Source organism: Sarcophilus harrisii, chromosome 5 (assembly GCF_902635505.1).
Source record: "Sarcophilus harrisii chromosome 5, mSarHar1.11, whole genome shotgun sequence".
NCBI lineage: Eukaryota > Metazoa > Chordata > Mammalia > Dasyuromorphia > Dasyuridae > Sarcophilus > Sarcophilus harrisii.
In genome coordinates, this window is record NC_045430.1 from 98,151,052 (window position 1) to 98,178,815 (window position 27,764).

Genomic DNA, 27,764 nt, shown 5'->3' on the forward strand with positions numbered 1-27,764 from the left:
GTATGAAGAAACAGAAAACAGAGTAACCTAGTATTTTTTAAACTCAAAGATCTCAGCTATTGGGGCAAAAATTCACTATGCAACAAAACTTGTTGGAAAAACTGGAAAGGAGTAAGGCAGAAACTAAGTATAGACCAACATCTTATACCACCCACCAAGACCAGCTACAAGTAGATAGGTTATTTGGACATAAAAAGTGCCATATATGAGCATGAAAGAAATTACCTGTCAGATCTATGGCTAGAAAGAAAAGTTCATGACCAAAAGAATTTAAAGAACTTCACCGGAAGTAAAACAGACAATTTGGATCACATATTTCTAACGTATTCTAAAAATGTAAATAAACAAAACCACTTAAGCTAAAATTAGAAAAGCAAAATACTGGGGGATTCTGTGCAGTGAGATTCTCTAGTAATGGTCTCATTTCTAAGGAGCTGATTCAAAAGTTCAAGAACAAGAGCCATTCCCCAATTGATAAATATGAAATAAACATAGGCATTTTTCAGATAAAAAAAAAATCTGTTATCTAAAATAATATGAAAATGCTCTAAATCAGTAATAATGAGATAAATGCAAATTTAAAACAACTTTGCCCCAACAATATTACTAAGTCTATATTCCAAAGAGAACAAAGAAAGAAAAAATGGCACCATATGTACAAACTTTTTAAAGCAGCTCTTTTTGTGGCAGCAAGAACTGGAAACCAAATGGGTACCCTTTAATGGAAGAATGGTCCAATTCTTTGAAACAGTGATATTGGCCTCCTGGTTGCTGTCCAAACAAGACACTCCATTTCCCAGCTCTGAATATTTTATCTCCTGTCCCCCATGGCTTTGATGCTTCCTTCCTTATTTCTTGTGCATTCCTTCAAATCTCATCTAGTATCCCACTTTCAACAGGAACCCTCTCCCTTAATTCTAGCATCTTCCTTCTGTCAATTGTTTTCTATTCATTCATTCAGTTTATTTCTACATATTGTTTGCATGTAGTTCGTTTCATTAGATTGTGAAATCATTTAGGGATAGTGATTTGTCTTTTGCTCTTTTTTGTATCCCAAGTGATTAACATAAATGACATGCAGTAAGTCCTTAATGATTAGTATCTAACTGATTAGTAACCTAAAATTCTGTCATTGGGACTCTAGTAATAGATTAGAATTATTGGTCTATAAGGAATTGATAAAACAGCTCAAATTGTGTTGATTTGGACAACTTAACGCTTTCCCCCCAAATGTGTTTTAGAGTTAAAATTTATCAGAAGGGACTATATTCTAAGCATTTAAAAAAATACTTATGTATTTGTAGGTGGCCCTTGACTTTGTGCTTAGTAATAGTGACAAGTTGAACTAGGAATAGCATACAAATTAAATTTCTTTCTCTGGTGAGAATGACCCAATTTTGTCTTTAAAAAGGATTGGGAGGTTGAGATCAGCACATTTTGATATGAATTTTTTGCTATTTACTAGGAAAAAATTCTGTTTTCTGAAAGGGGAACCTCATTATTTAAAAGTGCAATAAATATTTCCTTTCACTTGTGTGATGCTTCATGTATTCCAGCAAATTTAAATTATACTACCATAATAGAACTTATTTTATACCTCTCTGTCTACTATTTTCCAGGATTTCAAGTCTTAGCCACTTTTGAAAAAGCTCCCCTAGAGAAAGCATTTAGAAGGCCAAATGCTGACTTCACAACCAACAACTTCTCAACTTATCTTTGGAATACTATTAGTCACATGGCTCCAGCAGTGATGTATGACTTTTATCTTCGCCTCACAGGAAGAAAGCCCAGGTGAGAAGATAAACTAATCTAAAAATTGTCATTGACTGGTGGAATTGGAAACTAACACTCATGCTGAATGAATTTAGAACACATTCAAAGGGTAAGCACCCTTCAGATATGAAGAAGTCAGATAATATGATATGATGAAAAGAGTACTAAATTTGGAGCTTAGTAGGCTTAACTACTGACTGTGAAACACAAAATTATTTTGGAATGACTTAAGCAAGTCATTCTAACTTTTTTAGTTTCAGTTTTCTCATTTCTTTTTCTTTCTTTCTTTCTTTTTTTTAAATGCTGAGACAATTGGGTTAAGTGACTTACCCAAGGTCACACAACTAGGAAGTGTTAAGTGTCTGAATTCAAATTTGAACTCAGATCCTCCTGACTTTAGTCAGTTGGTACTCTAACTACTGTACCACCTAGCTCTCCCGAGTCTTCTTATTTCTAATGGGGATTATGCCATCTGCCCTACCTGTGTCATAGGCTGTGAAGATCCTTTGTAATATATGTATGCAACTGGTTTAGAAAAGTACAAAATTTGTCATTTAGATTTGGTTTTTTTTTAAGTTTTCAACATTTACTTTTATAACATTTTGATTTCCATTTTTATTCTACTTCTCTTCCTCTCCTTCCCCTGCTCAAGACAGCAAGTGATCTGATATGGGTTATAATATGTATAATCATATTAAACATATTTCCATAGTAGTTATGTTGTGAAAAAAAGAATCAGAGCAAAAGGGGAAAATCATGAAAGAGAAAAAACAAAAAAAGTGAAAATAGTAAAATAGATGTAATAAAAAATAAATCTCCATTCAGACTCCAAGTTCAAATCAAGATATCTCATTCCTGATGTTATTGGTTCTCTGAACAAAGGTTGAACAATAATCCAGTTACTATATAGTTTACTTCCAGATATACAACATTCAATTTCCCATCTCCAGGCCTTTTCATGGGCAGAAAGTTATTCTGCCCGATCTCTCCTTCCTGTCTTCCTTTTAAAATCAGGCCAAAGTCTATATTCCATAAGAAGTCTTTCCTGGCGTTTCCCTTTTGCTAGATTAAAAAAGTATGTCACAAAATAAGGTGTAAGAGGACTGGAAAATGGTAAAGGGGAAGGAGCTAGATTATGAAAGGCATTGAATGCCAAAGCACTTTGTATTTGATTTTAGAGTCAATAGGGAGCGACTAGAATTTATTGAATAGGAGTATGACCAGATCAGATCTGTGCTTTAGGAAAATCACTTTCATATCTGAGTAGAGGATGGACTGGAGTGGGAGAGACTTTTAGGCAGGTTGACCCACCAGCAGTACAAGTTGGATATGGTAAGTGGCTGTACCCAAATGGTGGCAATATCAAAGAAGGAAAGAGATATTGCAAAGCCGAAATTGACAGGTCTTAGTAGATAGGGAGTGGCAAGTAAAAACAGCAAGGAATCAAGAATAATACCAGTTTGTGAGCCTGAGAGACTAGGAGAATGGTGTTGCCTTCAGCCACAGAGAAATTGGAGGGAAGGTTTAGGGGGAAAGATAATGAATTGAATTTTACACATATTGAGTTTAGGATGCCAACTGGATATCCAGGTCAAGATATCTGAAAGGCAGTTTGAAATGCAAGATTGAAGATCAGTACAAAACTTAAAGCAGGATAGGGAGATTTGAGAATTATCAAAATAAAGATTGTAATTAAACCCAATGAAATCACTTGGACCCAGGACACAGCCCTGTGGTACACCTACAGTGGGCATGATCTAGATGAGAATATAGCAAAATCAGCTGAGTGTTTTGACAGGTAGAAAGAGAACCAAGAGAGAGTGCTATCGAAAAACCTAGAGAAGACTCAAGAAGAAAAGAGTAATCATTACTTCCAGAAGCTGCAGAAAGTTCAAGAAAAATGAGGACTGAGAAAAGGTCACTGGATTTCATAATCAAGAGAAATCTCTAGGAATTTAGGAGGAAAATTTTTAGAGGGATGATAAAGTTATAAGCCAAATTGTAAGGGATTAAGAATAAGAGGAAAGAAAGTGAAGATACTTATAGTAGATTACCTTTTCAAGGAGTTTGGCTACAAAAACAGAAGAGATAAAAGATAATAATTAGCACAGATGAAAAAATTAAGTGAGAGTTTTTTGAGAATGGAGGTGTCTTGGATATGTTTGTAGGCAGTAGGAAATGAGCCAGGAGATCAGAAGTGATTGCAGATAAGTGATAGTGAGAGTAGGGTGACCGAAAGGGACAATCTGTCAGAAGAGACAGGAAGAAATGGAACCATTTGTGGAGGGGTGGATTTTATAGTACAGCATCCACTTTGTGTGTAGAAGAGATAATGACAGTAGACAAGTGATGAGATGAAGAAGAGGGAAGAAGAAGGAGCTCTCAGCAGATAGCCTAATTTTTTTCCTATAAAATAAGAACAACTCTCAACTGAAGAAATGAGGGGATTTCATGGGAGATTTTGAGGAGATGCACTGCAAACAGTAGGATATAGAGTTGATAAGGGTAGCAGTAAGAATCTTAATTGAGCTTGCATAACAAGTTCACAGTGGATCCAGTTAGAAGTTATGTGATTTTTTTTTCCCACCTCTATTCAGCAGCAATTTTATTGAAGTGAAAGTAGTAGATACTAAAAGTTATCATTCAAGGTTTAGGTTTGGCAAGGAACAATCAGTGATCTGATAAAAGGATCAGGGACTAGAGAATAGTACAGGATTGGACCAGTTTATCAAGGAGGCAAGATAGGGTAAAAGGGTGAGACTGGCCAGTGCAGAGGGAAGGGCTGGAAAAGAACTGAAGAGTTGAAGATCTGATTCAGTGTGAGTTGCAAGTGCTTTCCCTCCAAAATTATCTTCCATATATATACTATATATGTCCACACAGTTTCTTGTATGCCATCTCCCCAATTAAGAATGTGAATTTCCTGCAAGAAGAAACTATATTTTTGCCTTTCTTCATAGTTTCAGTGCTTAACAGTACTGGCATACATTATTAAGTGCTTTAAAAATTCTCATTGACTGACTGATAATGGGATTTATCTGTAAATAAATTTCACTCTAATTAAAATTGCCCTGAAAATGTTATTTTGAATTCTCATAACAGCCAAATGAAAATACCTGTGCCTTATATGCTTATTACTACACATGTAATTAATGCATCGAAGATGGTCTGATTGGTAAAGGGATAGAAAAAGACCTATTTTAAGGTCATATTACAAAAGCTGGTTTACTTAGGCTCCATGAACACTAAATGAAGTTGTGACTCTTATGATATGAGTAATTATGACCATATTGGTCTATATAGCCCAATAGTCCTATCCCTTTTTTAATGTATAGCATTATACAATGTTATAAGAAGAGATGAGATTTTTCCCTGGTAAATCAGAGGTATAGGGGTGTGTGTGTGTGTGTGTATTTAGTAAAGGTAAAGAGGTTCTATTTTTATGATGGGTCTTCTAGTGAAAGGAATGAAAAAGCAAAAAAACAATGGGGCTATGTGAAAAATTGAGATAACAACTAGCATTTAAAGATTCATTCCAATTCCTTCAACTAACAGAATAACTGGAGAAATAAACATGTTTTCACATAAATTCCTAGATATTGAGAATAACAATTGATACTTTTAGTGTTTTCTTAAAAATAACTTGTTTTTCACAGTATGGGTTACCAAACAGAAATGCTGACAAACAACTATATAGACTTTAAATTTATTTCTGTCTGTTCTCTGCTTCAGAATGGCAAAACTGATGAATCGCATGTTGAAAACCATTTCCATGTTGGACTATTTCATTAATCGCAGTTGGGAATGGAGCTCACGTAATACAGAAATGTTAATGTCTCAACTAAGTAATGAGGACCAGAAAGTAAGTACTGTGTTGAACTTACTTAATACTTCACTAATTAGGACATTGGTAATTTAGAAATCATGATGTTGACCAGAAAAGGCTAAAGAGGATAGAAAGGTTTTACAAAGCAAATACAGTATAAAAAAAGTTACAGGCTACTTGAAAAATGAAGCAGACAAATAACTATGTGGAAGAGATATGGTTAAGGAATCATTAATGGAAAAATAATCAGAGTTTTAGCTGACAGTAAGTTTGATGAGTCAATAATGTGATATGATAGCCCCCAAAGCTATTGTGTTCTTAGGCTCCATTAATACTATATAGAATACAGGCAAGAAAAGTAATAGTTTTACTGAACCCTCTGTTGTATAAACAACTCTGGGTATCATTTTTAAGGATATTGAAAGTGGTATATTGATAAATTGAAACTTATACAGAAATAAGAAGAGTAGCATAACATGAAACTATGTCATATCTAAAACTGAAAAAAAAAAAAAAAAGACTTTGGGCCGAGTTTGACTTTTTAAGGTGCTTTCTTTTCTTATAGTTCTCTTGCATCACTCATTTTCCCCCAATCTTTCTTCTACCTCTTTTAATATGATTTTTAATAAGTTTTTTCTGGGCTAAGACTACTTGTCATTTTTTCTTTGGGATTTTGACATTGTTATACTCTTCTTAGTTTGTGTCTCAGTCTTCCTTGTCACTATAATAGTTTTCTACGGTCAGATTCCATTTTTGCCCTATTCCTCTTTTGAGCTCTGCTCCCCAGATGGAAGGAGAACTGTCTCAAGTTTCTTGTGCCAGTGGCTCAAGTTCTGGCTGTTTATGTAGTGATGCTCTGATGTTGTCCTGAGGTTCATGGGTACCTTCCTTTTCCCCCCTCAGTCGGGTGCTGGCTGTGGGAGTAGGATGAGAAATGCTGTTGAAGGTTGTAGAGAGACCTGGCAGCTTACCTGGTGCTGAGCTGGGCTCTTAGTAGTATGCTGAGCATGTGCTGAGGTCACATGGGGTGTTTCTGTTTCCCTGGGGCTACACTGAGATACTTGGAGGTATAGCTATTGGCCCCCATTGCCTGTGCTATGCTGGAGCACATGGTGATCCTCTGGAGCTGGAATCAATAGTTTTACCAAAGTAAGTGAGGTGTCCTGATATTGAAGTTCCACCATCCTGGGGCTCAGGATTTCCTGCTAATTTGCTGAGATGGGGCTTGCTGCTGGCTCATTGGGGAGTTTCCTGTCTTGGATTGTAGCCTTTAACCAAGTGAAAAGGACCCCCTCGGCAAATCCTTCAAGTTTCCTGGGGTGAAAATAGTTTCACCCTAACTGGCTTCTATTCTGGGACTTGGCTTGGACTATTTTATGGTTGTCTAGAGGTAAACATGGGAGAGTTACAAAGATTCACTGCTGATTCCACCATTTTGGCTGCCAGAAACCTTAACATTCATTTTTTAAAAATGTAAGAGTTTCAAATCTTCTCCCCTCACCCTTGCCACCCACTCCCAATTTGATAAATATACGTGCAATCATGTAAAACATATTTCCATATTAAATTGTGAAAGAAGAAACAGAACAAAGCAAAAAAGCCATGATAAATATAAAGTGAAAATTATATGCTTCAATTGCATTCAGATTCTTATTAGTTCCTTCTCTGGATTAGGACAGCATTTTCATTATGAGTCCTTTGGCATTCCAAAGGATTCCATTGTCTTGGAAGCCCTTCAAATTCTTAAAGATGGCTGTAACAAAATTGCATAATTAAAAATTGGAAGCCATCTAGTTCAATTTATACCCAAAAGGAAATCTCACTCTAACATACCTGACAGATAATCATCCAGCCTCTCCCCAATATATCTCAAAAGAGATATATTCTTCCTTGCCAGGAAATCAGCTCCACTTTAAAAAAAAAAAAAAATAGCTCTTAATTGTTAGGAATTTTCTTCCTAACAAAAACTATTTCATTTAACTTTATAACTTTCCCTGTTTACCTCTTTAGCCTTTAACATTTTCTCAGACAGGTTTTAGGAAGTGTTTATATAACAAATCTTTAATGTAAAGCCATCCATTTCCTCATCTCCTTTTGAATTACAGCCTTCTACCAACCTTTACTCTTTCCTCAGGCAAGGAAAAAAAAACCAAAAACTTTTCACTCCACAAAATTTGGCAATCTCATTATGCATAAATTTTTCAGCTCTGCATTGTTACATTACTGCCCCCAACTGTTCAATCTAAGCAATTAAACCACTGTTATTTCCTTTCAGTTATTTGACTTTGATGTGCGCCACTTGAATTGGTTGGAGTACACTGAAAACTATTGCTTGGGAATTAAGAAATACCTACTGAAAGAAGATATGGCTGGGATTCCTGCAGCAAAGAGACATTTACGAATGTAAGTGTTAACAGTCAATTAACAATAGTTGCTGAATTCTTATAATGGACTGAAAACTTATTGCCCACAAAACTTAGAGACAAAGAAACAAAACAGACACATGAACAATTAGTTAAACAATAAAAAAGTAATTGAAAAATTAAAAATGAGAGATTTAGTCAGTATTAAAGACTTCAAAATAGGAAGAAAATAATCATATAAGAAATATGTATACAATGCAACAAATATAATGAAAATCATATAAGAAAAAAATGTATAACAGCATGTATATTCAGGGAGAAGGCCTTTCCAAGTGTCTGTATATTTGTGGCTGAGAAAGCAAAATGAGCAAAGGCATAGTCATAATGCTATGCAAAGCTTGCTTTTGTAATCAAATTAGGCTGGCAGGAGCAAGGAGTAGAATGAGAAAAAATGGAAAATATAATTATAAGGAAAAGTAGGTTGCAGTCAAATTGTGAAGGGTCTTGAATGCTGGGACCTAGTTTGGATTTTATCGCTTAAATATTAAGAAGCTTCCAAGAGTATATCTGGCAGTTATGCAAAGTTTTTGCTTTTTGAAAAGGAGCAATAAATAGACTGTTATAAAAGGAAAGTTGTTTCTAATAGAAATTTTAGTAGAGTATGAGGGCAGGGGGTGGTTTTGTTTTTGCCTTTGCATTTCCAGAACAATGAGTTTCTAACAATTTTACCAATGGAATTGACAGCTTATTCCAAATTCTGTTAAAGTGGACTGCAGAGAGGACATTGAGAGTATTGCTCTAGCTCTGTGTTAAGGATAAAAGTCTACAGGACTATAGCATTTGGGTCAACTAAGGGACAACTATTTAGGAACAACTAAGCTCCAGCTTAAAATGTCTTTTCCTTCATTGTTTTCTAAATAATGAGGAAGACAGTAAGTGGCAGATACATAGTGTTGAGAGCTTGCTAAATGTCAGGCAATGTAAATATATCCACAGAAAAAAAGTGTTTACAAAGCAACTTCACATTTTCTGATTGGGAACATAGTATTTCTTTTCAAGTAGTAGAGTAAGAGCAAAAGAGAAAGCTTCTTTGAACATTCCTGTTACTGATTGTCTGAGTGTCAGGACAGACAGCACATGTTTAACAACCAAAGTCAAATAGGCAACTGTTAAAGACTAAGTCAATACTGGTGAAAAGGAGTGGTCTCCTCCAAAATGTGATTAAAAAAAATAAGTCTCTCTTCCTCACACATTATTTACTATATGTTCCTATAATGTACTGAGTCATAAGATATTCTGAGAGAGGGATGGTTCAGGGAGGGGTGGAACCTGGTCTTTAATTGGCCAGTGCTTATATGAAAGTAAGCACAAAGTAAGTTAAGTGAAATGATGTAATCAGAGCTCCAAAGACCTGCCAAATATCAAGTGACTTACTAAATGGCTGAAAGTGAGGCTGGAATTACAATCCATACCAAAGAACTTTATTATAGTCACTAGCTAGGCCAAATCCAAATTGTTGAGGGAAAAAAAGGGAGGAAGGAAAGGGAAGAGAAGAGAATGTTTAGTCTCTAGTACTTTGGGTAGTAAAGAAAATCGTATAGGATCAATGTAGTCTCTAATAATGTTAACAATGTAGGATAGCTTAGAAAATTTAGAAACCGCTATAAGACAGAATTTTCTAATTACTTGTACTTTAGTATTGATATTACTATTAGTATTCTTTCCCCTTGGAAATACTCTAGGAAAAGCACACTTTTATTCTGTTTAATATAGTCACAAGTCATCTTTCTGGTTTTTTCAAAAGTTCATAACATTGTCATAGAGTGAACAGAATACCAAGACTTAACTTAGTTCTGCTGTACTAGACTAGACAGCTAATTATTACCATTTAGAGTACATTATATAAGAAGATATTCCTAAAACCAAAGACAAAGGTTCAGTGCTAATCCTCTGATAATTAGCTAAGACTAAATTTGTGTAGGCTGAGCTCCACCAGCCTACACAAAAAAATCTCATTCATAACTGTTAGAGGTGCCAGTGGTATCAAATTTATAATCACTTGATAGAGCATGTTAATTTCATTTTCAGAAACCAGACACATTGATCTTATCATGTGTAAATAAACTAATTCCAGCATGCTGTATATTTTAGAGAGACTAATTTGCTTTTATTACAACTTTTACTTAAAAATTTCCTAATCTTGTGTCTCTGGGACACATTCTTTGAAATATAATCCTATGTATTCTGTGGATGCTATTAGGTTTAGTTTCTTTTCTTTTTAAAATCACACATGTGTCTTTCTGTTCCTTAGGCTCAGAAACATTCACTACCTCTTTAACACAGTCCTTTTCCTCATCATCTGGCGCTTTTTCATTGCAAGATCTCAGATGGCTCGGAATGTCTGGTACTTCGTGGTGAGCCTCTGCTATAAATTCCTTTCCTACTTCAGGGCATCCAGCACCTTCAGGCACTGAGAACAATCAAAATTTATCCATCTTCTGTTGAGCTCGTTGAACATAACAAACTATGGCTATCAAGCATTAGAAACCATGAAGGAACTTGTCCTTTTAGCTATTACAGAGCATATGTGTAGTCTTATATTCATCTTAATTCCTAACTATATTTTCTGGATTCATACATTGTGTTTTTAGCTTCCAGAGGATGCCTAGTGAAATAAAACCTCACTGCAATCCCTTAAGCCATAATCATAAATTTTGCTGGAAAAAAAATGATCCTAGAATAATTTCCCAATACTGTATTTCAATATTTATATTTGTGGAATAATATAACTTCTTTCTCCCTTCTAACTTTAATTTTTTTCTGTACAATATTTTGATGTCAATTTTAAAAGCACAAAATATATTAAGAAATAAGAGTTTAAAATGTGAATTTTTAAGAACAAGATTATACTGTGATTGTAGCACTCTTCTGGGGATTAAATTTTAAAATTAAAAATTAAAATTGGCAGAAGAAAGTATATTTTCAACTAACTAATAAGTGCTATAGGAGAAACTGCTAACCTGTTAACTTTTTACCATTTCCTCTCAATGTAACCAATATTTTCAAATCCCTATAGAAGAGTTTTCAAATTAAGAAATTAACATTACTAAGAAAAAATACAAACTGTTCACAATACATCTTTGCAATTAGAATAGGGATTTTAACCAAGACTTTGACTTTATATAATTTGGAATTATAAACTAGTGTTCAAATTTCTTTTAATCACTATTCCTCTAGCAGTTTTATTACTTTCTTCAAAGCTCATTTTCCCTATTCTCTCCTATTATTATGCTACCTATAACTACTTTCTTTATAAATTCTCTATATTTAAGCCCTGTTCAGCTGTTACTTCAATGAGGGTAAATGGTGGAGGTAGTTTTCAAAAATATATCTAAAAACATTTCCCAACTGAAAATTATGAAATATTATAAAAGTATTAAGTAAAGCAGGATTTGAAACCAGGTATTTAGTCATAATTCCTAAGCAAGGGAAAAGAGTAGAAGGAGCAGGCACTTTTTCCACATCTGTTGTTTCAAAATATTGTTCTATTTATGAGTAACCTGATAAGTCTAGCTGACTCAGTGTTAGGTGTGCTATGTCTAGAGAGGAAAAAGTTAAATCTTCAGTAATAAAGGTCATTAAGCCACCTTTTGGGTATACTGAGGATTTTTTTAAGTTTATCGTGTTTTTAGAGTACAATGGGAACAAGCTAATTTGATCAGGTTAATGATATCAAAACAATTAAAATCATTTTTCAAAATGCTGCTTTGAGAGTATTTGCTTTTCTGTCCTAATAAACAGTACTTGCTAGATTGCCACTCACTCCAAAAATATTGACTAATCATAGATCATAGTTGAACAGGAAGGAATCTTAAGAGTTATCTTGTCCTATCTTCCCATTTAAAGATGAGAAAATTGAGGTCCAGATAGAATAAGTGACTTGCCTATTAAATGTCAAATTTGAAATTCATGCCAAAGTCCTCTGACTCTGAACGCTCTATGGGGTAAGGATAAATGAATAAAATAATTTATTAAGGGCTTACTATATACAAAGTCCTGTTCTAAGCACTGGGGATACATACAGAAAAGACCATTCCTTGTTCTCAAGGAGCTTACATTCTGCTAGGGGAGACAATACACGTAGAGATTTCTAATGCAAATCAGATAGAAATGCCTCATTGACCTGAGGATACAATAGCAAAGCAGATTTCTTTAATGAAGAAAAATTATTCCACTGAAAAAAATTATTCCAGTTTCTAGATGTTGAATTCATTTGGTAGAGCTAAGGACTTTGGTGGCAAGAACTTTCTTTTCAACAACTAGAAAAGCAAGAGTAACAATGCCAATAGCTAAATAAGGACAACAGTAATGCGCAAAATATAGTAATAAAAACAGCTTCTTGTTTATATTCCAATAATGGAAAAAATGCAGGCCCCAAGAAGTAGCATGACATAATAAATAGCCTATGTCAGAGTTAAGACCTAGCTAGGTTCAACTCTCACCTCTTAACCATGACCCTGCTTGAGCTTTTTGGGTACTTTTTGAGCTACAAAAATACAAACTAGAGACATGAAAGATTTTTAAAAATCAAAATGTTTTACTGTGATGGGGACAAAAATTTTAAGAAATTACTGGCTCTGCCTTTTGATTACTATGTTCTGCAATTTCAATAACCTCAACAATCACATTTTTACTTTTTTGATTAAGAAAAAATTGAATAAAAATGAGTATTTCCTTCCTTATTTCAATGATGTGTCTTTATTTGTGTTTTTATATTTATACAGATTTTACAGGGGGAAAAAACTTCAAAACCCACTCAAAGAAAAAAAAAAACCCACCAAACATTTTTGGCTTTGAAAATAAATCTCTCCATGATAGTTTTGAAAATTTCATTTATCATTAATTTCCACTAATACGGGCTTTCATTTCTAATCTACTAAATTACAAATTCCTTCAAGGCACAAACACCTAGACAAAACTCTTTTATCTTTGTTCTGGCTCTCACCTGAATTACTGCAACAACCTTCTAGGCATATCTCCCATCTTTTATTTCTCTCCTTTACAATCCATCCTTCCTTTAGTGTTCAGAATAATTGTGCTAACAATTCTCTCCATGGTCACAAAACTTTAGTTTCCTATTTAATACAAACTTCCTAGCCTTGTATGAATACCTTATTCTGGAATTCAAGGTACTCAAATATCTGGTTTCAACTTGCCTTTTCACCCTTATTTTACCCTAAACTTATTCCACTCACAATCCCTTTTTACTTAAGATATGTGACCCTGGCTATAAAGGTATATAAAATGGATACATAAATCAAACATTTACTGATAATAAATCAATTTTGCAATCCCACAGTCAGTTAATGCAACTGCATATGGGGTCATGATACAGTTTTAAGCTTTGCTCTAGTTCCCCGTCTTCTCCTTTAGTCCACTTCCATCAAGTTTTCCTTCCTTTGTTCCATTAAAAACTGATCCTTCTATCCAATTGGTTTTTTTTTTTTTTACATCCTTAATTGAATTCTAATTTATCTCGATTATTCCTAGATCTCTTTCTGATAAGTCAGGTGAACCTAATATTATCATTCTCCCTGACCTAATTTGTCACACAAGACTGGATAACTTAAAGCTTAATTGCAACCACCTCTATTTATCTAATATGGTAAACTATAATTTAAACTTTCTCATTCTGAGGATTTTCCACTACAACTGGCCTCTCTGGTTCCTAAATGTAAACTTTAGAGAACTTCTATATAATCTATATAAACTTGAGTTCCCAGCAGTTTGGAACCTTTGACCAGAGGTACCAGAGGTACATATCTGGATTTCCATCTTGTATATTGCCTCATGGAATTGAGCACAAGGGAGGCTGCATGCATTTTATTGTTGACTGAATTACTGTTATCCTAAAATATTAAGCTTAGTTATGTATCTAAACTATCTGAAATCTATTCTAGTGTTGCTGTACCAAAATTTGTACAACACTTTTATTAGATTTATGAGTACCTTTTGAGAGTAGACTTATCAACATTCACAACTATATTCAGTAACTAACTCAAAGTAAGTGTTCAACTCACTGAAGAGAGAACTTAAATAGATAATGGAGTTAGAAATAGTGTTTGGACAAGACATGAATCCTGCCCCTCAATGAACTTATCATTGTTTTAAGTCACAAAAAGTAACTATTAAGATGCATTATTAACAGAACAACAGCAGTTTCAGAAGCTCTCAGTTCAGAGATAAAGGGATTGGACAAATAGAAAAAAATTACATAGGATCCGTTGTTGGTACCAGGTGCAACTAGCACTGATTGGCAATTCTATTGTCCATAAGTAGTTTCAGGCCCCAGTTCCAGGGTAAAATTAAGAACATGTAATTAATTGGTCGGAGGCCAAGAGATACATTAGTACCAACAGTTGCAGGGAAACAAGAGAGCAGTGACCATACCTCTCCTGGGAGCACACCACCTTAAGAAGCACCAAAAATTTGTAGATCATCAGAAGCTCTAAAAACATCAAAACAAAAAATCCAAAAGTTGGGAACAGTACCTCTCCCCCTACCCCTCAGGTAAGCAGAGATCAATTTCAAAGTTTAAAGTCAAGAAACAGGCAAAGAAAATGAACAAAACAAAACAAACAAAAAACTTCATAAAAATCTACTATAATGGGAGAAAAACAGGACATAAAACCAGAAAAAGATAATGTGAAAACAGCTATAAGCAAAACCTCAAAGAAAAATGCTAATTGGACCCAAAGCTATTCAATATACCTAGGAGAGTTAAAAAGATAAGTGATAAAGGAAAAATTAGGAAAAGAAATGAGAGTGATACAAGAAAATTATGAAGAGAATTAATAGCTTGGTAAAAGAGGCATGCACACACACCCACAAACACACCCATACAGAACCTGAAGAAAATTTACACTTTAAAAAATAGAACTGATTTAACAATAAAAGAGGCACAAAAATTCACCTTAGAACAAACTTATAAAGCAGAATTAGTCAAATGGAGAAAAAAGGTACAAAAGCTCACCAAAGAAAATAATTCCTTAAAAATTATAATTGGGCAAGTACAAGCTAATTACTTTATGACACTTCAAGAAACAATAAAACAAAGTCAAAAGAATGAAAGAAAAGAAAATATAAAAAATCAGAAAAATAACCAACCTAAAAAATCGACTGAGAATTATTTAAGTTGGCCAAGATGGCACCAGAAAAGGCAGAAACTTGTCCAAGCTCACTCAAATTCCAAATCAAACAATTAAAAATACATTGAGTTAACAGAACCATAAAAGGACAAAGAGAAATAATTTTCCATCCCCAAACTATAGGACTACAGAAAAGCCTCTAACTCAGTCAGGTAAAAGAGGAGCACAGCTCAGTGCTGACAGTGTCCAGGCAAGGTAGTATGGGCCCCTACCTTTGCCACAAGTTAGAGAGGAAGAACCTTGCCCTAGTATGGCAGCTCAGTGGCACAATGGGTCATTTGTGAGGCCTCCAAGTCCCTGTGCAGAAAGCCAGCAGCAAGCAAGCACACCAAATAAACCTCCAGACCCAGAGGTCTCCAGGAGCAGAGCTTAACTTTAAAATCATGAAATAAGTTGGAAAAAGTAAACCAAGGGGAGTGAAAAAAAACTTGACCACAAAAAGTTACTATGGTAACAAGGAAGAGCAAAATAAACTCAAAAGAGGATAACAATATCAAAATGCCCATATGCAAAGCCTCAAAGAAAATTGTCAATCTGTCTCTTGCCCAAAAAGAACTCTTAGAAAAGCTCAAAAGTGATTTTAAAAATTAAATAAGAAATGTAGGAAAAAATTGGAAAAAGAAATATGAATTATGCAAGAGAATCATGGGGAAAAAAGTCAATAGCTGGGTTAAGGAAGCACAAAAAAATGGAAAAACATGCACAAAAATTTGCTAATGAAAACATGCTTAAAAGAAAAATTAGCAAAATGTAAACAGAGGTACAAAAACTACCACTCTAAAAGTAGAATTGGCCAAATGGGAAAAAAGAATGTACAAAAGCTAAATTAAAAAATAATCCCTTAAAAATCAGAATTAGACAAATGAAAACTAATGACTGCCTAAGACATCAAGAATCTTTGAATTAAAATGTTAAATATAAAAAAATAACAGAAAATGTAAAAAATCACATTGGAAAAATGGATCTGAAAAATAAGATTGTAGAGATAATTTAAGAATTATTGAACTACCTGGAAGTCACAATGAAAACAAGTGTCTGGATATCATATCTCGAGATATTATCAAGAAAATTGTCCCTGATATCCTAGACCCAAAGGGCAAAACAAATTTAAAGAATCCATTGATCACCCCCAAAACAGATTCTAAAATGACAATATCTAAAACTATCAGCAAGAGTAACCTGTAATGGAAATAAGCAAAAAACCTTCCTAAAAAATTAGGGGTGAAGCAAGTATGCCCAGTACCAGCACTATTAATCAATATCGTACTAGGAATGTTAGCTATAGCAAAAGAAGGAATTTGAATAGTCAAGAAAGAAATAATATCACTCTTTGCAACAGGATGGTATACTTAAAGAATTCTAAAGAATTAACCAAAAAAAAAGTTGAAATAATTAACCAAAAGTTGTAAGATATAAAATAAGCCCACATACATAAATTATCTGTATATTACCAATAAAATCTAGCAGGAAGAGATAGTAAGAGAAATTCCTTTTAAAATAACTGGAAAGCATAAAGTACTTGGGAGTCTGTCAAGGCAAAACCAGGAAATATATGAACATAATTACAAAACACTTTTCACTCCCGTAAAGCCAGATCTAAACAATTAGAAAAATTAATAGCTAACCAATATGTGATAATTCTATCTAAATTAGTCTAATTGGTATGGCACTGTGAATAAATTATCAAAAAGTTATTTCATGCAGCAAGAAAAAATCCTAACAAAATTTATCTGAAAGAACACAAGGTCATGAATATCAAAGGAATTAGGGAAGAAAGTGGCTTACCAGTACAAGATCTCAGATTGTATAATAAACTGAAAATTGTCAAAACTATCTGGCACTAGCTAAGAAATAGAATGGTGAAGCATTGGGACAGATTAGTTATACAAGATACAACAGTAAATGACCATAGTTATTTAGTATTTAATAAGCCCAAAGATCTAAGCTTTGGGGATAAGAACTCACTATTTAACAAAAACTACTGGGAAAACAATATGGCAGAAACTAGGTATGGACCAACATTTTACACCATATATCAAGATAAAGACAAAATGTGTACATGATTAAAACCCAAAGGATGATCCTATAAGCAAATTAAAAGAGCAAGGAATAGTTTCCCTGTCAGATCTATGGAGAAAAGAAGAATTTATGACCAAATGAGCAACAGAGAATGTGGATAATTTTGATTATATAAAATTCAAAATTTTTGCACAAAAAACCCTAATACAACCAAGATTAGAAAGAAAACAAAAAGCTGGGAAACAATTTTTACAGCAAGTGTCACTGAGAAAGGTCTCATTTCTCAAAAGAAAAAAATAAAGATGATTTAAATTTATAAAAATATAAGTCATTCCCAAATTGATAAATGGGGATGTAAACAGGCAGTTTTCAGTTGAAATCAAAGATATTTATAGTCATATGAAAAAGTACTCCAAATCACTGTTGATTAAAGAAAAACAAATGAAGACAACTTTAAGGTACCACCTGACACCTATCAGATTGGCTAAGATGACAGACAGAAAAGGAAAAAGTTAAATGATGGAGAGTGGGGGAAAATGCACTAATCGCAGATTTGTGACCTGATGCAACCATTACATACTAATTCAGGAAGGGGGGAGGTGAAGGGAAACAGAAATTTGCAATTCAATTTTTTTAAAGGAATGTAAATTATACTTTACATGTAATGGGGGGAGATTGTATATACATACACACACACACACACACACACACACACACACACACACACACATTTTTACCTAAAAGTAATGATTTTTTTGGGTGGGACTGAAGCAATTGGAGATAAGTGACTTGCCCAAAGTGAAAGCAATGATTTCTTTTAAAAAGCTGAGACATCATACTGCAAAAAATATTAAACTTGACCTGATGTCTTAGGTCTAGAAGGTAAAATAGGAATCTGAATGATTTCACTGATCACCTTCTAAAAGGGACACCAAAATGAAAACTCCCAGGAATATCACAGTCATATTCCAAGGATCCCAGGTCAATGAAAAAACACTAAACAGCCAGAAAGAAACTATTTAAGTCATGTGGAGCTATAATAGTACCACATAAGATTTAGCAGCTAACATATTAAAGGAATAGAGTGATTGGAATATATTTTAGAAGGCAAAGCAGCTAGGATTAGAATCAAGAATCACCTATTTGATAAAATGGAAAATAATCCTTCAGAAGATAAAATGAGTATTTAATGAAATAAAAAACCTCCAAGCATTCCTGATGAACCAGAGCTGAATAGAAAAGCTGACATTCAAACACAAGACTCAAGAGAAGTATAAAAAGGTAAACATTAAAGAATAATCAAAAGGAACTCAATTTGGTTAAAATCATTTACATTCCTATAAGATGATATATATAATTGCTAAGCCTTTTCCATTACTAGGAGTTAAAAAATTTATAAACATAAAGTATGAAAAACAGGTCAATATTGGAATGATTTTCACCTCAAAAAAAAGAGAGAGATGAACTTGAAGAGGAAAGAGAGAGGGAGAATGGAACAAATTTTAATCCCTTAAAAAAGGTGTTTTTGTAGTAGTGGGGGAGGAAAATGTTGAAGTGGAGGGCAATATTTGAACTTCACTTTCATCAGAACTGGTTCAAAGAAGCAATATGTATACATACTCTGTTGAATATAGAAATCTACCTTTCCCAATAGGGAAACTGGAAAGGGTGAGGTTTTAAGAAATGGGTGAAGGTGTGGGGGATTAAAGGAATCCGTGGTCAGAAGCACCAGGATCAAAAGAGAGGAAAATGGAGGGAAATTGTAATCATAATTACGAATGTGGATAGGATGAGCTAAAACATAAAATGAAAACAGATAGAATGGATTAGAAACTAGAATCTAACAATATGTTGTATATAGGAATCACATATAGAGTTAAAATAAAGGGCTAGAACAACTTTAGCTAAAGTAAAAAAGGCAGAAGTAGTAATCATGACTTCAAAGAAGGCAAAAGTAAAAATGTAAAAAAGCAAAAGTAAAAATGTTAAAAAAAAAATTAAAGAGATAAGCAGGGAAACATTTTGCTAAAAAGTACAATAGCCAATTATTACCCCCCCCAAAAAAAAGGCACATTTCTTTGATAAAGTTCTCATTTCTCAAACATTTAAAGAACTGAGTCAAATTTATAAAAATAAGCACTAGTTGATAAGATACAAAAAGGGAGTTTAGGCGTATTAATAAACTGATTCAACTATTTTTAGGAATAATCTGAAACAATGCCCAAAGGGCCAAAAAACTTTGTATTGCCTTTGATCTAGTACCAATTCTTAGGGTTACATTTCAAAGAAATAAAAAAAAAAAAAAAAAAACATAAGTACAAAAATATAGCAACTTTTTGTGGTGGCAGATAATTGGAAATTGAGGGGATGCTCATCAATTAGGAACAGCTGAAAAAATTATGGCATATGATGGTGATGGGATAAGGGGAGGTCTCAGAAAAACATGGCTAATCGATTGATGCAAAATGAAGTGGAACCAGTTCATTGTACACAGTAAACGTTATGATCAAACTGAAAGATTTGGCTACTCTGATCAATATAGTTATCCAAGATAATTCCAAAGGACTCATGATGGAAAAATGCTATCCCAGAAAAATGTAGTTTTTATTTTATTTTTTTGCAATATGGCTACCATGGAAATGTTTTTAATTTCACTTGTATATTTGACATATTATTTATCCTCTTGATGGGTGGGGAATGGTTGACAGGCAGGGAATCCAGAATTTAAAATTTTCAAAGAACTTAAAAAGATGAGTGTATAAAACAGTGGCTTCCAAACTTTTTACATTATATATATCAGCAAAAACTTTTGAGGACATATCCCTCCAAAGTACATAGGTAATTGAGTTATAAATTACATGGGATACTAAATTAAAATTTTAAGATGAAATATTTGGCCCTGGAGTTAATCAAAAGCCACTGTAATTTACTGAAAAATCATATGGAGAAAGACAAGGATACATTAACTGGGAAGCTAACAGCATTCTAGTATAGGCATATGATGACAAAGGTTGGAACTAGCTGAGAAGAGAACAGAAATGAGATGGAGAGACCATCACTAAGATCTGGGAATTGGAAATATGGATGTTGAGGTGAGGAAGTTGGAGAAGCTGAATACTCAAGAGTCAGGTAAAAATTTTCAGTAAAATGGGGTCATGAGTAGAAAAAATTTAAATTCTGCTCTAAAGAATATGAAGAAATTCTACAGTCCTTTTACCTGGCAAATGACCTCTATCCTCTATAAGGATATGTATTTGAGGGAGAATCAAAACTTCATCTTTTAAAACAATTTTCAGTGCATATTCATATAACGTTATTTGGAAAATTACAATTTATGATGGTGTTTCTGAAATGTATTTAATATTATACAGCATGTAGACAGAATGCTAAGCCAATTATGCTGAGCACATGTTCATGAATTTTGGATGTTTTTTGTAGTTTCAATCATATTTTGATTCTTCAAGAATTTGGGATGTCCTTGACAAGGACAATGTAATAATGATTTGCCTTTTTTTCTCCCAGATCATTTCTACAAATAAAGAATTGAGACAAACAGGGTTTAGTGACATGTTCAGGGTCAGTTAGGAAATGTCTGAGGCTTTATTTGAACTCAGGTCCTCCTGCCTGGAGGCCCAGTACTCCAATCACTTTACCACCTAGCTAACTCTCTTGCCTAAGTCAACTTTATGAATGAGAATTTCCTGAACTACTGCACTAGACCTAAAGTGAGGACAACCTGCATTCAAATTTAGCCCCAGCTACTTCCAGGGTTAAATGACCCTGGAAAGTCATTTAACTCTGCTTACCTCACTTTCTTCATACGTAAAATAAGCTTGAGAAGGAATGGCAAACCACTCCATTTGATGGAGAAAATACCAAAAAGGTCAAGAAAAATCAAATGTAACTGAAATGATAACAAAGTCTGAGAGGTTAATTGATTTGTTTGTCCAACTCTCAAGACAAGAAGATAGAACAAACACTGAATAGACTTGGTACCTATCGGTGAATTTATCTGAACTGTCACTCTCATAATCACATCCCTCCAATAATAATCAAGTTATATCATTGTGATGTTCCCATCCACCAATTAGCTTCTGATGTCTTAACAAATCTCCACTTAGTGCCATTACCAATTTCAAAAAAAACCTTAAAGTGTTTTTATTATTATCCTAAATAATCCCTAAAAGTTTCCTCATATATAAACCTTCTATAAGTCTAACTAGCACAATGTCTTATAGTTCAAATTATGCTTTGCTGTATAAGAATACGGTTCTTTGTAACTTAACATTTCTCTCTTGATTTTCAATTTAAATTAGAGGTAAGGTAGAATTTTTATTTGCTGAGGCAATTAGGGTTAAATGATTTGCCCAGGGTCATACAGCTAGGAAGTGTGTCTTGAGACCAGTTTTGAACTTCTGACTTCAGGGCTGGTACGTTATCCACTGCATCACCTAGTTGCGGCCCCCACACCTCCCCCGCCCCCCCCCCAAAAACCATTCTTAAAAGCAGAGGGCTCAACTCTAAATACTGCCTTTCTAGCTTGTTTCAATTATAAAATGAGATTGTTAGTTCAATATCTAGAAGGTTAAGCTCCCTCTCACTTAAATCAGAATTCAGTGCACAAACCTGTTTATTCTTTTATACACTTTGAGCCTCTCTCTTTTCTCACGTTTCCAGATGAAAATAATTTCTTCTAAAACAGATCACTTTTTTTGGTCATTTTACCTTTTGCTTTGGAAACACTTGCTCAAAGTGCTCCTCTGGATATCAGAGCAGTTGCATCTCCTGCTATGCTGAGTAAACAACTCACATTTTCCAGTTCACATTTATACAAACAGCAATCGTTAACAGCACAGTTGCCTATATGCTTTCATTTTTGTGTTGCTAAGCTATGGCATAATACAATGACAAGGCAGTGAACTTAAGCGCTGAGACACTTGTCCCAATTCAGACACTTAAATGTAAGTTACCTTCATCTAAGCCTCTTTTTTTTAATTTTTAAAACAAATATAAAACAAGAAAACATTACCATGTGCACAGCAGATGAGAGGATTAAAAATATAAAGCAATAAAATTTCCATTTCAAGAAAGCTTAAGTAATACTATACATTGTGTTCAGATATCCATCTTCTTCACTTCCTTGTAGGTTTTTTGTTCACTATGCACTTTTACTTTTATACCTCACTTTGCTCCCCTCCCAATCCCCAAAAATGTTACAATTAAGCTCAAACCAACACACACACATATACACACTCACACAACTTCCAAACCTTAAAGGACTATAAATGTAAATTATGTGAGGGAGAAAAGTGCCTATCAGTGGTAAGGATTTTTTTTTTTTTTTAAATTTAGTCCTGCCTGGTTTGGTCGGTATCCAATATTCTGTATATGGCAAAAAATGTAGGTTCAGAGCTGGTGTTAGATGGGACCTAGCCAATCTAATACAAAGGTGTTTTTACATTTACATTTTACAAATGAGGAAACCAAAGGAACAGGCAAAGGTTCCATGATCACATATAGTAAGAAACAAAAAAATCCAAATGCAAATCCTAACACCAAAGACAAAGCTCTTCTATATACAATGGTATAATGGTCACACGAAAGGCCATGTAAACTGGTAAACTTGCCTTGAAATAAGTTAACAGGATAAATAATCCAAATAAAATAATCCTACAGCTAATATAATTTCTAGCTACTCTAATTCATCAGTTCACTAGCACTGTCAGGTTAAATTTTATTTAGCCTATAGTCTAATAAACTTCACAATCTATCTGCCTAAGCCCTTACATATGTGTTATATGACAGTAAACAGTTTAAACTTAGTCTCAAACTTTTCTAAAATTTTTTTTGGTCCAAACTTATCTGTGCTCAAATTGTAGTGTATTTCCAAGGGAGAAAGTTCCATCTACCAAAAATCAATTATTTAGTAATTTAGCCCTTGATAATTGCCTGGAGGTAATGAAGAGATTAAGGGATTTTCATAAGGTAATACAGCTAATAAGTTTCAAGACAGACCTTCCTGATTCTAAGGTAATTGTCGACCTATACATGGCATTGCCCATCTCAAAATTTATGTCCCAAAACTTAAAAGTCTCTCACATTTGTCACCTCCTAATCTAGTGTTTTGTCATACATAACACTCATAGTCGTAAAATGTAAACAAGAATTGTCCTAGGGTTCCACCCCCAAAAAGGGCCTAGAAAGATTCTCATTCATAACTTATGAGTCTGGTATCATTAATAAAGAAAACCAGCATTTGGCCACATCCTGATAGTGCTTCATAGTAGGAAGTAGTGCCTTTTGCAGCTGCTTACTCAAAAGTTGCAGGGGATGCAACTTTTCTAATATCCAGAGGAGCACTTTGAGCAAGTGTTTCCAATTTATCTGATCCATTGGAATTCCAATTCCAATCTAGAATTACACATAGATGGGGTGGGAGAAAGACAGAATCAGGCCAGTCCTAAGTATTATAGTTTTGAAAACTAAAATGAAATATTTATTGGATTTGTGACTTGTTCAAAACAGAAAAGCAAGCACTTGCTTTCATTTGCAAAGGTACCCTGTAGTACTCATTACATATAAATGCTTATTTAACTGCTTATGAATAAGGGGATGTGAGGTTATTGGAGTTTTTTCTTACAATATTACAACCACAAAGTTGACAAGCTTTTAGTTGTTTATCAAAAGTGTACTGCAGATACTGAGATTATTTTCATTCATTTAGGACTGGCATTATTTTTCCTGTTACCTGTATGAAAAAAATAATTTACCCTGAAAATTTTAAAAGACATATAGCTTTGTGGAAGTTAAATATCCCAGTTCCCTCTTTAAAAAATGAATAAAAATGTTACTGACACACAAGTACTTGAAGGTTTTCTTGAACAGTACTTTCTATTTCTATTTTACTCAACCTTGTTCACTGGACAACACCTTACTAATTTCAAACCCCAATTTTCCCACATGATTTTTTGATGCCAATCCTTGCTATAAAGAAAGGGAAAAAAAAACTTAAGTCTTTATTCTTTTCACATACAGAAAAAACGTGGCTTAAATGTTAATTAAAATGTTTACTAAGCTTTTACTTAGGCAGTTGTCATGAGAGAGAAGTTAAGATATCTCTGAGGATTTACTATTTTCTTTTATGCTAAAATTAAAAGGACAAACTAGTTGTTTTGATAGTTAACCATTTTATTTATTCCATATGTCCCAGGTCATGAGGAAGAATTCTTTTTAATTTTTCAATTCTTCCCACTTATTCCTAAAAAAACAATACAAAACCCAAAAGCAAACAACTTAAAACAAGGCATTTTGATCTATATTTGTAGACTAACACAAAATTACCTTGTCATTGTGCATAAATGCTTCAAGGAAAAATGCCAGTTTTTTTTTTTTTTAAAACACCAGAGGTTAAAAAACAAATTACTGACCCTAAAGTGAGAACAGTGTTTGGCACACTTTTGAAAATCACACACAAAACTTCAGAAGAAATGATGTATGTACATTGTCCATTTTATGGAAGCACTAAAATAGACTGAAAGACCACTGTCATCATTCCAAAAATTGAAGAAGAAAGCTATATGGGAATGAAACCAAAATAACAAGAGCATAAAGCTTTACTTTAAAAGGTTGTTGAAATTTTCTAAGGTTATAAAGTTGTTTAAAATTTCTTCTTGCACATAATGTACACACCTTGAATGTGAACCTAAGTTTTAGACTTAAATCAAGAGCCTGTAATAGAGCAGTAGAAACCTTTTTAAGTACAATTCCTGAATTATTGATATTAGGGAAGGAAATACAGATAATATAGAAAACATGCAATATTATAGGAAATATGTTAATTTTTAAAAGTTAATTATTAGGGATTAAAAATATATTCACATTGATGTGTTTTAAAGAATTTTTTTTTTTATCTTGTCTTTATATTGTTTATGCTGTGAAGTAAGATTATAAGAGGAAGATCTGGAGATTAAAAAGATGTGGCAGAAAACTACATAAATGTAAGTAGTTCATTTTTATCCAGAATAATTTGTAGAGCTATTCTTTGTTTTGAATCAACATGAAAAAGTAATGAAACAAAAAACAAATTGATTTTATATAAACTGAAGTTTTAAACTAAAAATTTTTCAAACTATAATACATTATCTTAGCAATATTTTAAGCATTGGATAATAAAAGTTAAAACTTCTCTTTTAGATACTTTAAAAATCTGGGGGGGAGAGGAGGAGGAATTAGTATAGCTGTAAGAACTCAAAGAAAGATCAAGGTCAAAGGGAAAGTTCCTATAAATAGAACCACAGAGTGCAACGGAAAAAAAAAAAACACTTATTGAGGATAACTTCTCACAGATGTACTTCTCAAACAGTAACAACTACCAAGCAGGTATCCCAGACTTGTAATTCTTTTCAAAGCCTTATAATAATCCCTTTTCAAAAGGATTACTCAACTGCTTGGGGAATGTGAGAAAAAAAACTAGATTTGATTTGGAGAAACTAACAAACAATTCAGCTTTCTTATTAGTACAGATGCAAAACCTTAAGAATTATGATAAAAGGAAGAAAAAAGAATTTAAGCAATTGCAAAATGACTTTTAAAAAACTACACATCAGGTTTCTTATGCTTTTGAAACCAAACTGATGGATCTATAGTAGTGTGTTTGGAATTTTTCCCTCAGGGATAAAGACAAATGAGGGAAACAAATAACTAAATTGCATTAAATGAAATTCATTAAAACTTTATAGCATGATAAGTTCTGATTTTAAAAAAATTTAATCAAGTACATGCCACAAATTGTTTTTAAAGTAAAATTCTAGCACTTTGTTATGCAGAATCCAATTAAGGGTCATTCATAATTCCAAAATCCTAAGGTCAAACTCTTTTAAAGAAGAAATAAAATGAGCTAATTAAGAAGCTTTTACTTTTTCAAAGAAATGTATTCTTTTTCAGGTTAGTACTTTTACTTTTTTAGTTTAGCATCTTCTAATAGACCATTCTCTACAAAACCACCACTTAATTTCCAGTTTATTATAGTAGCATATGTCTAATGTGAGCTATTACTTACCTGGAAGACTTCCACATTCCTTTTCCCCTTAATGGTTGTAACTTTGGGAATGAATAAATGCTTCCTCCAAAGTCCTTAAGTATTTATTACAAAAGGAAAACTAAAGTTTGGCATGTTTATTGAAAAGGAAAATATAGTCCTGAATGGCAGTTCAAATTACAATCCTCTTTTTACCTTCAATTTTATTGTATTACGGTTTTTTTAAATTAGCCTAAGGTTACAGCTCCATACTGCACACTTTGCAAAACTGTAATCCTAAGGGCTGACATTCTTAATATTAATAAAGCAATTTATTTCTTTGTCCCATAGAATTTTAGGGTTGAAAGTGACTTTAGTCACATCCCATCATTTTACAAAAGAGGAAATGGTATGTTACAAATCACATTCTTTCATTTTGTATCTAACAACTCCTGCATCTTTTCTATAAGCATAATGCTGACTCCTTTTGACTTGCTTTTTAACTTTATATTGCTTGGATAAATTAACTTAAATCAACACAACACAAACATAAATATGACAAGTCCACATCTTAATTCCTTCATAAGATTAATTCTCATTATAGATGCATTGTTTTCGATTTAAACTCCTTAAATTCTATGTTTAGGTATAAACTTTTTGCAAAGAGAAACTGATCAAATAAAATAAAAATAGCACTTTTTTTTTTATAAAGTCATAGTTTTCCCAATTACCATCCAAAAGAGTTCTCAGATTTTTTTCAGTAAGAATTTGTACTTAGTTACATTTCTTAAGCATCAATGTCATCCTGACTTGAGCAATGTTAGATAATTAAAAGATCCAATTACAGTGACATTTCTCATTATTAGGTCACATTTCTTATTTTTTATCACTCTTAATGCAATGGAATCTTTGTATTAGTATGGCTTGATATTAATAAGACTATACATAGGAGCTATTTTTGTTCTTTTCCTTTGTTAGTGTTGGGAACAATCACTGATTTTCAGCATCTGAATTAATCTTAAACACATTTTCATTCCAACATGTAGGAATTCTCCATGCCTACTACTTTTTTATTCAAAAGCAGTTTGACCTTTTTCTTTTAAGAATTTACCTCACCAATAAGAATGATCTGGTTTTAATGTTGACTGCCCATTTGCTGTGAAAGTAATAGTTGTGATTTCTTCACAGAATTTCTCCTGTTAGGTTCAATTAAGAGATGAACCTCATAACCTCTTCTAACAAATTTGTAAAAGACCAACACATAGAAGGTTGTTTTTTTATGGTTTGATTTCTCCTTCCCATTCATACTTTTTTTTTCTTTGAATATACTGCACAATACTTTATTATTTAAAAAAAGATTTTCTGTCAGGCAAAAAGTTTTCTCCTCTTCTCAGGAGGTGCTATGTATACTATTTTTTGTAAGAGGTAAGTGGTTGTTTGTGTGGCCATCCTGGACCTAGAAAATATAAAAGGAAAAGATCAAATCATTAGTTTTAATTCTTGTAAAATGTAGTCTTTACTTTCTTTTAAATTTGGGTATAACAGTGGCTCACAAAAAG

At 33.3% G+C, this 27,764-nt stretch overlaps 2 protein-coding genes across 9 annotated transcripts in view; one reads left to right on the forward strand and one right to left on the reverse strand.

Moving 5' to 3' along the window:
* Positions 1–25,186, forward strand: part of FAR2 (fatty acyl-CoA reductase 2) — a 174,809-nt gene extending 149,623 nt beyond the window's left edge. For 2 of the 3 annotated variants that reach the window (XM_031938104.1, XM_031938105.1), the window contains exons 9-12: positions 1,620–1,791; positions 5,506–5,635; positions 7,875–8,002; positions 10,274–10,531. In XM_031938104.1, the coding sequence (XP_031793964.1) occupies positions 1,620–1,791; positions 5,506–5,635; positions 7,875–8,002; positions 10,274–10,436 (593 nt within the window). In that variant the 3' untranslated portion in view covers positions 10,437–10,531. Of the gene's footprint in view, positions 1–1,619; positions 1,792–5,505; positions 5,636–7,874; positions 8,003–10,273; positions 10,532–25,128 lie in introns of those variants that run through there. The other variant, XM_031938106.1, reaches the window with a different exon arrangement.
* Positions 25,187–26,314: 1,128 nt separating this feature from the next.
* Positions 26,315–27,764, reverse strand: part of ERGIC2 (ERGIC and golgi 2) — a 54,224-nt gene continuing 52,774 nt past the window's right edge. For 5 of the 6 annotated variants that reach the window (XM_012550420.3, XM_031938108.1, XM_031938110.1 and 2 more), the window contains one exon: positions 27,373–27,661. In XM_012550420.3, the coding sequence (XP_012405874.1) occupies positions 27,596–27,661 (66 nt within the window). In that variant the 3' untranslated portion in view covers positions 27,373–27,595. Of the gene's footprint in view, positions 27,662–27,764 lie in introns of all 6 variants that reach the window. The other variant, XM_031938107.1, reaches the window with a different exon arrangement.